The sequence below is a fragment of the Vigna angularis genome, chromosome 3 (genome assembly GCF_016808095.1).
Source record: "Vigna angularis cultivar LongXiaoDou No.4 chromosome 3, ASM1680809v1, whole genome shotgun sequence".
NCBI classification, from domain to species: domain Eukaryota; kingdom Viridiplantae; phylum Streptophyta; class Magnoliopsida; order Fabales; family Fabaceae; genus Vigna; species Vigna angularis.
This window is the reverse complement of record NC_068972.1, coordinates 8,151,164-8,166,189: the sequence shown is the minus strand read 5'-3', so window position 1 is coordinate 8,166,189 and position 15,026 is coordinate 8,151,164. Positions and strand designations below refer to the sequence as shown.

At 33.8% G+C, this 15,026-nt stretch overlaps 2 protein-coding genes across 4 annotated transcripts; one reads left to right on the top strand and one right to left on the bottom strand.

Annotated features, from left to right (window-relative positions):
• The first annotated feature begins 20 nt into the window (after positions 1-20).
• On the top strand, positions 21-2,310 carry LOC108325159 (uncharacterized). 3 transcript variants are annotated; one of them, XM_017558175.2, is made up of 6 exons: positions 21-110; positions 190-322; positions 425-528; positions 849-1,020; positions 1,267-1,407; positions 1,533-2,310. In XM_017558175.2, the coding sequence occupies exons 1-6, from the start codon at positions 61-63 to the stop codon at positions 2,202-2,204; spliced, it is 1,272 nt and encodes a 423-aa protein (XP_017413664.1). In that variant the 5' UTR covers positions 21-60; the 3' UTR covers positions 2,205-2,310. The 3 variants fall into 3 exon arrangements, with proteins under 3 accessions (XP_017413664.1, XP_017413665.1, XP_052729986.1); XM_017558176.2 differs by having other exon boundaries at positions 1,556-1,644; XM_052874026.1 differs by lacking the exon at positions 21-110 and having other exon boundaries at positions 191-322; positions 380-528.
• A 4,139-nt stretch (positions 2,311-6,449) lies between these two features.
• Positions 6,450-13,319, bottom strand: LOC108325002 (somatic embryogenesis receptor kinase 2). Its single transcript, XM_052874657.1, has 11 exons — positions 12,764-13,319; positions 11,230-11,362; positions 11,038-11,109; positions 10,245-10,388; positions 10,017-10,088; positions 9,858-9,929; positions 9,668-9,780; positions 9,095-9,226; positions 8,670-9,011; positions 7,524-7,918; positions 6,450-7,035 (listed from the first exon to the last, which is right to left on the bottom strand). Exons 1-11 carry the CDS (start codon positions 12,846-12,848, stop codon positions 6,721-6,723), a joined length of 1,875 nt encoding a protein of 624 aa, XP_052730617.1. The 5' UTR covers positions 12,849-13,319; the 3' UTR covers positions 6,450-6,720.
• Between the last annotated feature and the right edge of the window lie 1,707 nt (positions 13,320-15,026).

The window sequence follows — 15,026 nt, the reverse complement described above, 5'->3', positions numbered from 1 at the left end:
TTCTGTTTTCAGTATTCTAATCCCTCTGCTATTTTATATCTACACAGCTTCATTCTCACCATGCCAAAACTTCATTGCTTCTTCAACAAAGCCTTTAAAGCCTCCAAATGGTACTTGCCTCTGTCTCCTTCATCTGCTCCTCCTTTTTATTTTTGTCTGTTGAAGCTATTTGTTCTTTTCCATTTTCAGTGCAACCTTGCTCAAGCTCACAATTCCTCGTATAAAGTTGCTTAGAAACAGAAGAGAGGTTCAGCTAAAGCAGATGCGAAATGACGTTTCTATGTTACTTGAGGCTGGTCAAGAAACCAAGGCTGTTATTAAGGTATCAATAATACCCTTCGCTTCCACGCATGTATACTGTTTAATGTTTCTGTTTCAGGATTTTCAACACTTTTCCGCATGGTGTTGCTCATGATGGTATTAGGTGGAGCATGTTATGAGAGAGGAGAACATGGTGGCTGCTCAAGATATCATTCAAATCTTCTGTGAACTTATTGTTGCACGCCTTCCCATGATTCAATCGCAAAGGTTTGCAAAAGAACAAAGCAACCATCACACAACATGCACATGCATTGATAAAAGTCAACATTCCAATATAAAAGCCTGTTTTTGATATTGGTAAGAGGAGCAAGAACGGCATATATGAATGACCAACTTGTTTTTCGATTTGTTTGTTCTAAACAGAGCAGTTGTTAAAATGTTATATTTTGCATTTAGTTTCATACATGCAAAGGTCTCTTGGAGTTAACACTCTAGTCTGGCTGAGGACACACATTATGGATTAATAATTTGAATGAACCAATGTAATTGTTTTCAAGTTAGACATCTGATTTCTCAATGTTGTTCAGGGAATGTCCCCTTGATTTGAAGGAAGCAATATCTAGTGTATGTTTTGCTGCACCAAGATGCGCTGATCTGCCAGAGTTAATGCAGGTTCAGTCGCTATTTGCTTCCAAATATGGAAAGGTTTTTGTATCTTCAGCAGCTGATGTCACCCCTGACTGCAGTGTCAATCGCCAGGTTCCATGAACTTTTATCTTGGAAAAAATTTGCAATCAAGTTACTTGTATCCTCTTCGTCACAATGTAAATAATAACATTTGCATGTTTATTCAAAAACTTAATGTGATAAGATACACATTAAAATTGGAAACATATGCATATAAACATAAAATATACTCAAGTGATGATTCATGCTTTAATATGTTTTTACAAGTTGAGCTATTTTCTTCATTGACATTATGCTCCATGTGAACTACAATGGCAGTTAATAGAGCTGTTGTCGGTTCAAGCACCTTCAGAGGAAAAGAAACTCAACCTTCTGAAAGAAATTGCTGTTGAGCATAATTTAGATTGGGATCCAACTGCTTCAGAAACCAAGTTCCTTAAAACACATGAGGACTTACTTGTAAGTATAGCATAGTATTACTATTTAGGATTACTAGCCAGATGAAAAATAAGATGATTATGGCATTCTTAGTTTATTACTTCTTTTTCTCACTTCAGAGTGTTAACATGTTATCTCCTTATCAGAATGGCCCCGTTAAATTTTGCAGTCAATGTGAGTCAAAACTTCCTCTTCCTGAAGAAAAACACAGTGAAATTGATCTTCACTCATCAAGCCAATTTGGATCACTTGAAAAAGATAAACCCCATACTTCATTTGGTAAAAAAGAAAGTAAACAGTGCATGTCTTTCAAGTCAGCTCCCTACTTGTCTTGGACAAAAACTGAAGCCAAACTAGACTCACAGGATGTGTTGGCTGCTGCTGAAACTGCTGAAATCCGTAGTACAAAGCATACCAAGAAAATTAGAGCAAATGTGCCAGATAGCAGCTTTGAGAATCCATTTTGTACAAGTGTTGCTAATAAATCTGAAACAGAGAAGGAACATTTCACTGAACAAAATACTGCAATTGACCATGATGGTGGTGTCATAAATGATGTGGAACATGAGCATGCCTTCTCATGCTCTCATTCATCAAGTTTTTCTTCGTTTGATACGCCCAAGGAAGACTCTGGTTCTTCCCTACACAATCAGTTTGTACTCGATGACAAATCCCCTCATCAGCTTAACAGATTGCCTTCAGTGGATGCTTACTCTGATTTCTCATATCCCAACTTATTCACCTCACAAAACCCAAATATTGGATTTCATAATTCAAATAATAGGCATTCTAGTCAAGATTGTGACAGACAATTCTAATACTACTACACATTTTTCCTTGTGACTTTTAAGTTGCTCGGGAGTGTGTATTGTACTGCTGCATAAGTTATTTGGATTTTTGGTCGAATTAAATACATATTATGTCTGTCTTTGCCGTATTTAATTACCATATCAGGAGCATAAAGGCAGTCTAAATTATCGTATGCGATTATTGTAACCTTGATACAGATTATACTATTATGAAGTATTAGTATAGTTTATTTCTGTGCTAAGTTTGCAGTATGTTGTAACTGGAATAAGTCATATAAGGGACCATTAATTGCTATTTACTGATATTCAGCAAGTAGTATCTTTGAAGGTGTAAAGTGTTATAGGCTGCATATCAACATAGCTCTGAGAGGCAAGGAAAAAACAAGCACAACGTTCTCATTTTTTATGTTTAAACAGATTGCAATCACCATGTTTACTGACAAATCCCAATGCACCTTAACTTGTACCATCTAAATATCTTCTATTTTTCACAAAGCTTTTATATGCCTGAAAGACGTAGCATGAAGATGCACGTTTCTTTTTATGAAGATGTGAAATGGCAAGAAAATTACCTCCCTTCCAGATTCTGTTGTTTTCTTTCTTTGTTTATCTTCATTCCAAAACTCTCAATCACTACAAATTTGTTGCAAGCAAAATACTATCCCATGTTTTCTAACATCATCTTTGATCAGTTCCAAGCCTAATAGTAGTCATGAGAAAAAAATTTAAGCTGTCATATTTACTTTCCCTGTATTTTGTAACAGGAGGCTGCATACTGCATGGTTCCTTTCTCTCTAAATTTTTTTTATTAATTGAATTGCATGTGTGGTTTACATGTAGTTGTATGCTTTACCTTTTTTCTTGGTGAAGTTAACACTGATAGCTACCCAATGCCAATAATCTTTAGGTACAAGAAACGAAATATACCAGGCTATGCCACACCACAAGCATTTAAACTTTGAATTGAAAATTTCCTGCGCCAATTATAACTACCTACAAAGTTCACACTGTCTATGTTACTGTTCAGAACAAGGCCAGATAAAGCATCACTTTACAGTGGTATTTATTACATAGTCTAATGACTTTTGTTTTCTTCTGGAGAATAAAATCAGAGAAAATAATTCTAGTACTTCACTGTCTAATTTGCTGGTAGGCATGGAGAGAAGCAGATAATGAGACCATGACCAAATGGCATTGAAAAAATCACTCAGTGCTTAGTCAAACCTAGAGGAAAATTCAAGCAGAAGATTTGCTGTTGAACTGAGGAAGGGACCTTATGGTGGCATGTTCATAGTGACTGGTCAAGAGTCACTGTACATGGGACAATAATTGTGTACTCAAGGTAGCATAGTGCCTATGCGCTGTGGATCTAAGACCCTAAGTCACTGAAGACAAATCAAGTAATATATTTGTGTTAGGTTTACAGAGATGAGTTTTACTAAAGAGATATAATCTCAGTCCAACCATATAAAGATTGAAATTATTTTTAATTCAAAACCTTAATATAATGAATTAGTAGGTTTTTTCATTTTTATACCATGTTTCACTCTTTCAATTCTATTTAATGTAAAATTTAAAGTCATACTTGAATTCCTAATAATATGTATACTCTCAACGGTAAACAAATATATCATAAAACAACGTTCAACGAGTTCAAATATATAAAACTAGAGATACAGAGTATTTTTTTTTCAAATACCTATTAATAATTTCAGTAAAATTAGGATGTGCACATCAACGTCCTAATATACACGTAGGTCCACCACTGGTGCTACCCTTTTTCTTAACTTGATGCAGATGTGTCAATCATATTGGGTAAGCCTTTACAGTTGTCCTGTCTCTTTAGATAATCAATTAGTTACATAACATTTTAAAAATTAACTAAGTTTTTATTTATTTTTGTGAAGCATTATGGTGGAAGAAACATGTCAAGAAGGTGTACACAGAATTTCATAAGATTGGAGGGTCACCAGTTAGTGCTGATGCTATCAATTTAAATGGTCAAACTGGTAATCTGTCTCCCCCTTGCACAAAATCAGGTATGAATCAATATTTCATTTCACAAACTTTGTTGTTGTGGCTTTAATCTATTTGGTTTGGTTTTTACATGTCACAAATCATTATCACTCTAACACAAAAGTACTTTATAAGGTAAGTTTACTTTCTCTGTGAATAGTAAATGTGCACCAAGTCATTGATAAGTGACTACATTTGTGTACCTATAATTCCATTGACCTCAACTTTTAAATGCAGTACGAGTGCCTAAAAATGGCTGGACAGCTATTAGATTCAAGGGTACCAACATGAAACACCTTCTCAATACAACAACAACATTAGTTTCTCACTGTTCTTCATGGTAAGTTTTTCTTCTGAGTAAGTTTCCTTTGACATTTGATTCTGCTTTTTATGCTAGGATTTTGATACATGCAGTGCTTGCTTTACCGTTTCTGTCGTGGGAAATAGCAATAATTTGGATAAACATTTTCTCATCTCAAAATCTTAAATTTCTGAATTTTTTTATGTGATGTTTAATTTTATTATTTGTATGAAAAGTTAAGGCTTGTACTTAGCCATGGCTCTATGGGTGGCATTCGATTAGAATAAAGTATGAGTAGGAGTTTTGAAGGAAACTGAATCCAGTTTTCTGATTTTTGTCTTTGCATTCAACTTCATTATAGTCATCCATGTGGTGTCTTTTATACGTAATTATTAATCTTAACACACGTGCATGTTGAATGGACACGATTGGATCTCACACGGTGTAGACATATGTTGTCGTCTTTATGCGTGTTCTTCATTGACTTTTGCATGTCATACATGCACCTATATATATCACACCATTTTTTATTAGAAACAAATCACAGCATAGTATTCATGATTGATTAAGAAATGAGGTTTTTTATATACCTTATCTTTTAAACACCGATTTAACATGCATTAGTGTTTTATATTCCTCTTTTAATTATATCATATTTTTTTCTTTTATTCTCTTGCTAGGTGTGAAATAGGTTTTTAAGTGACTTGAAATTATTTTTGTTACTGAAAAGTGACAAATATTATTTTCGTGTGTGTGTGTCTATATATATATATATATATATATATATATATATATATATATATATATATATATATATATATATATATATATATATATATATATATATATATATATATATTCAACCGTTAAATTATAATTATATATTATTGCAGTTTAATATTAAACAAAAATAATCAAAGAATTTATATTACATTTTGAAAAACATACATTATGATGATTAAGATATTAAATAATTTTATATTGATAAAAAAATTGTAAATATGATTTGGATAAAAATAATCTAACAGTGAATTTCGAAAAAAATGCAATAAGAAGAAAGTGTTATATTTGAAAAAGAAAACATAAATTAAACTCTAATTCATTATTGTTTTTGTTTTATATGACAATAGTTTAACATGAATGTTTTGAGAAATTCAATATTTTAGATAAATTAAGATAAGAATTAAGACTTTGGAAATTTAGGAAAAAAATAAAGAAAATAAGCCATTGGAATAAAATAAAAAAACATGTACCTTTATTTCTGTTATTTTGATATGATGTGTCAAAATTATTTAGATTGAGTAATTTATCAAACATATTTAATTAAATTGACTAAACTTAAGAAATATTATTTGAAAAAAATAATATAAAGCATGTTTGGCCAATAAAATATATATTCGTTTAAATTCCCTTTGAAATCTACTAAAATTTTGAAATTATTACCACATTAAGTAATGTAACAAAGCCAACATGGTAATCTTTTCATTAAGGGAAAAATATATTTATATCTTTCCATGAAAATAATTTTGTACAAAAAGCCAGTGAAAATATTTTAGAAAAAGAATTGGTTACAAAATATTCCCAAAACATAGTTTCCTTGGAGTGCTAAAAAGTCGACTTGATGGGAAATAGTTTATCAATTTGAGGTTCTTTAAAAACATAAAAAATTCTCATCTCATCATACAATAAAAAATTCCTGTGTATTACAGACCACTTCCAAAAATCATGGCTTCAAATTTTTGTCAATGTTACTATTTGCATAATTTGGTGAAAAACTTTAACGAAATCCACATTCAACATAGGTTTTCAGCAAGAACGATCTGAATAAAATGCAACTCCCGGGGCTTTTAGGGCTACTAGTACAATCATTCAAAACATGGATGAGATGAGATAGGGTATATAAGCTATATAGATTGAAGGAATATGAAAGAAGGGTGTACAAAAAGATTAAGTGGCCATTGTTTCATCTAAGTAAAAATCACTTCATCAAATACAGCAGATGATACAAATTGCAACTTGACAAAGCGACCCCTATGCACAAATGTAAATGAATATAATGCAGCGGACTTACATGAGATTAATCAAGAGGATATGGAACTTGAAGGAACCAAAAAGGAAAATGGAAAGAAAACTTATAGCTAAAAAACAAGTCATAAATAAATCCATTCTTTTCTTTTTTTTTCTTCTTAATTTACTACTGTGCCAAGGTCACCTTGGACCAGATAACTCAACTGCATGCAGATTTTCAGTCGAGTCGACAATCCAATCAGAATTGGGATGAGGGGCCAGCTCCACCTCCTGCCGGAGAACTTCCACCTTTTGCCACTCATCCCATCTCTCTGCCAACCCATCACCTTCAAGCATTCTCACCACTTCTGACATCTTTGGTCGGTCCATAGGGGAACCTTGTGTGCAGAGCAGTGCAACCTGGATTAATTGTTCTACCTCAGCTTCTATGTAATTGTTTTGTAGATCAGGATCAACCAACATTTCAAGCTTTTTCTCCTTCAGGAGTCCTTTTACCTGTGAAAATATTCAGCTGTATTAGATTTACATACATTACATTACAGAAAAGGGAACTTTTAAACAAGGGAGAAAGCTTGTTTTGGAAAATACATAAGCAGATAATTCTCAACTACTCAAACAAGTAACAACAGAAATCAAAATATAATCGAATACTTGTGATTCTTGCCTTGGCCTAGCTGAGATGCATACTTTACCGAATAAAGAAATGTCAATATTCTGAATCGTGCTTGGAAGAAGAATAGTGATCTTAGTTTGGATTTGCAGTATTATATATTTATTGTTTTATAAGTTTTAACCATATTTGCATGTCAGATATATATCATATGCAATACACATATCTTATGCACATCATAGATGGACACAATCATTCTTCCTAACAATAAATATAACAATAACTGGTACTCCGGCTATTCATGAGCTGCATGAAAGTAACTGCATGATAAACAATAACAGAAACACAACATATACTTTCACGCTAAACATACCCAATCAAGCAGCATAACATCGTCGTCATTTGCAAGCCGAGCAAGGTCAAAAGCTCTCTGTCCAGTGATCAGCTCCAGAAGCATGATACCATAACCAAAAACATCGGTTTTCTCTGAAGATTTACCAGTGGATAGGTACTCAGGAGCTATGTGCCCAATTGTGCCCCTTACAGCAGTTGTCACATGGGTGTCCTTGTAATCCATGAGTTTGGCCAATCCAAAGTCCCCTACAACAGCCTCAAACTCTTCATCCAGCAATATGTTTGCAGCTTTCACATCGCGATGAATAATCTTTGGATCACAGTGATCATGCAAATATGAAAGACCCCTTGCAGATCCCAAAGCTATTCTTTTCCTAGTTGGCCAATCCAGGGGTTCTTGATGTGGAGGACGCTCTAAAATAAAGAATATTTGAATGATTAAAAATACAAGGTGGGCCAAGGATATTTACTTTAAGCACAGAATGCGTGCTACTATGCACACCTTGGGATTTCTTCCAGTTTGGCAATCAAGCTAAAAAAATAAAATTTCCATAAAACAGCATAGATTTTTTTATATCTTTACTCTATAATCTCTTTTTGCTTTGAGCATGGGAATTAAGGAATAAACTTTCCCAATAAATGGCCTATTAAAATGATAAAATTGAGAATATTTTTCCAAGCTGAAGGATAATAAATTTAATAATTAAGTTAATGACAACTAACACCTGGTTAAACAATATAAAATAAATATGGACAACATCCCAGACTCTAAATGGGTAGATGACATTAAGAAGTTAAGAGAATAGCTAAGACCAGTTAAGATTTTAGACTTGAAGAAGTTCTCAGGGCTTTTACAGCTACAGGTTCCTTTTTAAATCACAGGGAGTAAATGTATATTTTTGACCAAATTAATGGAGAAAAAGTGCATAACTTGTTCCATTTTTTCACCATTCCCAATAGAACATCCCACGGCTTGACCACCCAAACACTATACTACTTTCATAAGTATATGCTAAAGTAGAACTACGGGGAAATGGTAAATAGGACAATGAGAACCCTGTTCCATTCAAGATGGGGAGGGGGAGAGGGGCAAAGAAAGGAATGAAAGAAATAAGAGAATCAAGGACTTGAACAACAGCTAAAAAAAATGAAACAGAAGATCTACCTCTTAAGCATGAGGCAACACTTCCGTTAGCCATGTAGGGATAAACAAGTAGCCTTTCTGTTGGTGTCATACAAAACCCACGTAGTCGAAGGAGATTTCTATGCACAGCCATGCTAATCATCTCTACTTCGGTCTGAAACTGAAGCTCCCCACCAGGTGTGCGTTCCTCTTTCAACCGTTTCACAGCCACTAATGAACCATCAGCCAACCGTCCTTTGTACACCTTACCAAATCCTCCCCTCCCGAGAATGTTCTTATTGCTGAAAGTATCTGTTGCAACTTGCAGTTCTCGTAGAGAGAACCTTTTAAGCTGTCCTAGATGAACTTCAGGATCCTCTTCAGCTGCAAACATACGCAATCAAGTCAAATTATATTCTTTAAACAAGTTCAGAAACTGTTACACTCACTGTTCAAGTATGGCTCACCAGGCACATCAAAGAAAAATTCTTGTGGTTTCCTTCTACGCCACCAGGCAAATGCAATTGCAGGTGCAGCAAACAATAGAGCAGCACCAGCAGCAACTCCTCCAGCTATTGCTCCAGTGGCACTATTACCTCCTGAAATTAGATATAGAGGAAGGTTGGATCATCACTGTTTCTTCTATCTTTATGTTTAACATAAACATTAGTATATAAATATAAACCACGTAGGAGCAGCAATACAACCAAATCTAGAGGATATTACAAGATATGACTGACCAATGATTTTAAATTCCAAATTGGGCCAATAAAGAATTTAATCTTCAAAACTCCACATGTTTACATAAAATGCTAGAATCTTTTCCAGAGAACTGGAAGAGATCTTAAACACCACAAGTGAAAAAAACAAATTCAGTCCCATAGCATGACTAAAATATTCATCTACACGGGTGCGTCTGTATGATGGTCAGCAAATATAAGACACCTTTATTATAATAAAAAATTGAAATAGCCCTCACCATAAGTTTTGTAAAATCACCTTTACAACTAAAAGATCAATTGCAACAGAACGAAGATTACCTGGGGCAGAAATTGGAGGTGGAGGAACAAAAGGAGGAGGAGGAGAAAATGGAGGAGAGCCAGGACAGGGGTGCCCAGTAACGGGTCCACATAGATCCAAGTTATTTGCAAAACTGAGACAGGAAGCACGTTCAGAAAAAACTTACATATCAGAACCAATATGACAACAACACAATTTTCAGTACGAGACCTGATAGGAGTGAATAATGAGAAGGAGCCATTATCGGGAACCACTCCCGATAGATGATTATTAGACAAATCCCTACACGTGACACAAATTGAGGGCAAAACATTAGCACCACATAGAAATAAAAAAGAGAGAAATACATGGCGTATTAGTGGCACTTACAGAACTTGGAGAGCAGTAATATTAGTCAGCGACATGGGAATAGGACCTGACAAGCTGTTGTTGTTAAGCCGGCTATCCTTAGACATAACAGGAGAAAAGAATTAAGAACCATACGGATATTAAAATCCACAAGATTGCAAACACCAGATCAATCTTTTACCCTTCAACAGAAGAAAGAAAAACAAAAACAGCTGTTTGCATAATAAAAAATTCAGAATCTATACTCACAGGAAACGCAATTTTGACAACTTGCCCAATGAATCTGGGATTGGGCCAGTGAAACGGTTTAGGTACAGATCCAAGCTCACCAGGTTAGTAAGATTCCCCAGGTCACTTGGGATAGGGCCAGTAATGTTATTGCTGTAAAGTTCCCTATTATGAAAAACAATTTATATCAAAAAGTTACGAAGATAAAAGAATACTTAAATCAATATTAGTAAAATAAGCATCTGTCAAAAAAACTAAATATTTCGTGGAAATTCAATAATTAGATTCAGGAGCACCCCATATTCTGCATAAGTAAAGGATAGAGTTAAGGTAAAACAAGTTATTGTTTTCTCATGTTTCCCTAACAGATAAAAAACTATCCATTAGGTTGACTTGCATAGCAAACTTAAACATTAGAACACCATGTTCCCCCGAAGTAATATTCATATGAATAATCACTCCATTGAAACAAGACAGATAACTTTAAGTGAGGATGGGGCAGCACACAGATAAGCATCATTACCTAGTCTAGCAGTCTAAAAGAATTATAAAAACCAGATGAAAAGGAACAGAAACCACATATTATTGCCAACACACAACATGACCATCCAGCTGGATATTGAAGATTCAAATAACCAGTACCCCATTACATCATGAACCAACTTGAGAATCACATTCAATAATTTATAATCACATGTCCAAATTAAACAAGGAAAGTTAAGTCAAAGTTGTCACTTCACTAACAAGGCCCATACAAAATTAAATTACAAAAGAATAAAAAATCATTGGAACATCAAATCAAGTGATAACATACAAATACTGCAAATTCTTGAGCTGACCAAGCTGTGGAACAAGTTGACCAGACAAAGCAGCATTCCCCAGATCACTGACATCAGAACAAAGTAAAGATCAAAAGCAACCATTAGAGAAGTCGTCCTCAGTTAACAGAAACTGTTCAGACAAAATTAACATATATGTGACAGATATCAAGGAACGAGCAGCTTACACTCTGATAACACTATTATCATTGTTGCATGTCACATGAAACCATGTACATGGATTGACTAGTGTAGGATCCCAACTTTGCAAAACATTGTTAGGGTCCTGTAAATTAGTCCTCAGACTATGCAAAGCATCTCCTGTTTCAAAGCACGAGCGCATGCAATCAGGTACTTTAAAGTTCAAAATAAACATGTGTCAAATCCACACAGATGATTTTTTCCAGTAGTAAAGTTGCATGATAATGTAGTTAGAAATTTGCACAAAAGAAAAATATTATACCACAGAGTTTGAACTAATACACGTCACGCACAAAAAAATAACAGGATTGAACACACTTCAATCACTAATTAATGCAACACGACAAACTCCTGTAAACAAAAAATTACACTTCAAGAACATACCATATAGGTTGGAGAAATACACTTCAAACACAAAAATCCTGATTGAAAAATACAAACGGGACAGGCACAAACATGCGCATAGGAATTACATTGCAATAAGATAGCATGTAGACAGATTGGAGCAATAGGTAATAAAGAAAATTTTACCTAGTTAATTGCAACACGACAGGAACACGCACACGCACAAATAGATACACTTCAATAAGATAGCATATAGGTTCGAGTTGGAGCAATGCACTTCAAAGCGCAAAATCAGGATTGAAAAATACAGAGAAATTCACTAGTTAATACAACCTAACAGGCACTCGAGTGTGCATAAAAATACACTTCAAGAACATATCACATAGATTTAGCAACACATTTCAAGCACAAAAACAGGATTAAAAAATACAGAAATTCACCTATCAATACAACACACGACAGGCACATGAGCGCCCAAAAAAGCACACTTCAAAAACATATCTTATTGATTGGAGCAAAACACTTTAAAGCTCAAAAAACATTACTGAAAAACATTGAGGAGTTCACGAGTTAACGCAACAAGACAGCACACACAGACACGTTTCGGTCAGTTTGGTAGATTATAACACAGAATATATTCTAAACTGTCTAGTAGATTATAACTAAGACTTTATTGACCAGAGAGGTGAACGTAATCATAAAGGTCAAAAAGGTCGGGCACATTCCGTGATAAATACTGTTACTACGCATACAAGTAATAATTCAATACTTAATTTGAATTGGGAAGAGATGGCCAGCAAGAAGGCATTGTCGTAAAATGGTACTCATCAATTAAGAGGAGAAAAATCTTTGAAGATTTGTTATACCAAAAATAAACAGTGACAAAAAAGATTCCATAGGGTCACTTAGCTAAGGGAATGAAGATGGATTAAACACCCAAAGAGAGTAGTGCCAAAACAAGACGAGTCTCCTTCATGAATACACAAACCCCTTCATATCCAAGAAGGAAACAAAAAAAGAAAGGAATCTTCTTTACCAAACTAAATAAAATCAAGGAAGCAAGAACCAAAAGTCCAAAGAAGCTTGAAAACAGCTCCCTCTTTCGGGTTTTGTTTAACGAGGCATAAATAAATCATCAAACAAAGAATAATTTGACTCCATGCAAGCATTACAAACCTTCCGTGTTAGCAGAAATCAGGCATAGTGGATGAATCAACAATATCCAACAAATGAAACTCAAATCCATCAACTTTCTCTCCATCAACCTATGTACTCAATAACTTCAGATCCAAACAAGACCTCCCACACCAATACACCATCACAAAAACACCCCAGCACTCTTCCGCCACCACCACTATAAATACAAACTCAAATGAACTCAAACCCTAACTCTCAAATCTCCGCCATTACCACCAGCCACACTACACCCACACCCCGATCTCACCAAAATACGCCAATTTTCGACAACTCCAGAGACTCAAACCCAGAAACACAAAACAAGCTCTGAAAAACTAAAAGAATCAAAACATTTTCCCTTCTCTTCGAGTATATGAAAAAATAAAAAACTTTTTTTTTTCACTTTCGCTCTAGCTATCTTGGAAAGGAAAACACAGATACTGTTTCTCTTTCTCTCTCTATCTCTGTCAGCTGGTGAGAGTGTAAGATTGTTATCTTTTTTGAGTGAGGCGTGGAGTGAGAGTGTAAAATAGATGGATAGAAAAAGAAAAATGAAGCTGCCCGAACGGTGCTGCCCCCTGCCCTAACGCAGTCAAAAACGCTCTCGCGCGAGATCGTGGAAAGTGACGTGACTCTAACATGGAGGGGCAAAACCCCGTTTTTTGGTCAAAATGCGAGTGAGTTTTCTGGGCCCAACATTACTTTTGTTTTGAGGGTCTGCCACATCACCATTTTCTTTTATTTTTTTTATTCTAAATGCTCCCCTCATTTTCCTTTTGATTTTACCTTACTTTAATAAACTCACTTAAATACTATTTTATTTTTTAAATGGATGTGTATTTTGAAGACACTTAGAATTAATTCTCTTTGATTTAACAATAGATATTTTTAATTATTAAAAAATAAATTTTAAGTGTAATTTAATTTTACAAAAACAATCTATAAGTTGAGTTTTAGTCTAACATATATATTATAAATTTATTTTATTTTTAGTCAATATAATATTTATTCTAACTTAAATTAATTTGATGAAGATGGAATTGTTTTTTTTTTTGCAACCTGACACGGTTTTGCAGTCATTAAGATCGATTCCTGCCCTTCAACGTGCCTTTGATTAACCCTACCACTAGGAATGGTTCATGCAGCATCTTTTGTTGTTTTCAGCTTAAAAGTTTCTGAATCGGTTCTGAAGATAGTTAAAATAAATATTTTAATTCTTTAATTTTAAATGAAGTATTAAATATCAACCATAAATTTAAAATAGTAAACAGCTTATACCAGGAAACTTTACTGTGTGGAACAAATATTTGATGACTAATAAATGCATGAGCAAGTAATTTTAATGAGATCAATGGATGATTATTTTAACTCATTCTATATTAACATTTAATTATGCAATAAATCTTAATTAACTAAAATAAATGGAATTAATAAAGCTTGTAGCCATGAATGTGTGACTCAGTTTTTATCGACTTTGTTTTCTCTTTCATAGTTTCTTTGAGTAAAACAAAATGCAATTCATTAAATTACTCAAAATGCAATTCATTGAATTACCGGTGTCTTTTTATTGCTATGAATTATTTATTTATTTTGTCCTCTTACCCGAAGAAAACAAAAATGCATGCAATTGTATGTATTACGCGTGCTTTGGTACCGTTAATATCACTGTTTCGATTGCTTCAATGGTCGCCATTTGTCATTCGCCATTGGAGCATGCAGAGGATCACGAGAAAGCAATGATGAAAAACCTCATCGAATTTTCCTTTGAAATTGTTTGGCTTGACTATGCATATCTTGTTTTAGGTAAATAAGATGCTTAATTTGTGGTAGATGCAAAGTTAGATTATTATATATGATTTGTTAGGTTAGGAAGAATAATAATCAACTTAGAATAGAAAAAATTAGATATTGATTGAATAAAAGGGGTAATTGGACACGGGTGCAAGAAGTAACTCAAACCTTCTTTATTTTATATTTATTAAGGGCCCACCTTATTTTGTATATTGTTTTAATTTGTATATATTTTATTGTATTTCTTTATATTGTCATTCAATTTTTAAATAATGCTATATTTAAAAATATCGTCATAACATTATTCTTGTAATTTTAAATATAAATGTGACAAATATTTTAATGATGTGTTTAGTTAATGTGTAATGGACAATTTATCTACTGCATATCAACAGTGACGATGATTATAGTGAAGATGTTTGGAGTACAATTTCACTTTGTTGAATAATACCAAACAATACAAATAATAATA

What these genes read in the sequence shown, in the direction of transcription:
- LOC108325159 (XM_017558175.2), top strand. Translation starts at nt 61, where the DNA reads ATGCCAAAACTTCATTGCTTCTTCAACAAAGCCTTTAAAGCCTCCAAA. An exon ending in CCCATGATTCAATCGCAAAG is followed by an intron (nt 529 to 848) that starts GTTTGCAAAAGA and finishes AATGTTGTTCAG; the next exon opens with GGAATGTCCCCTTGATTTGA. An exon ending in AAACACATGAGGACTTACTT is followed by an intron (nt 1,408 to 1,532) that starts GTAAGTATAGCA and finishes TCTCCTTATCAG; the next exon opens with AATGGCCCCGTTAAATTTTG.
- LOC108325002 (XM_052874657.1), bottom strand. Translation starts at nt 12,848, where the DNA reads ATGGAGAGAAAGTTGATGGATTTGAGTTTCATTTGTTGGATATTGTTG. An exon ending in TTGTCAAAATTGCGTTTCCT is followed by an intron (nt 10,089 to 10,244) that starts GTGAGTATAGAT and finishes GTCTAAGGATAG; the next exon opens with CCGGCTTAACAACAACAGCT. An exon ending in TGTTGCCTCATGCTTAAGAG is followed by an intron (nt 7,919 to 8,669) that starts GTAGATCTTCTG and finishes TCTTTATTTTAG; the next exon opens with AGCGTCCTCCACATCAAGAA.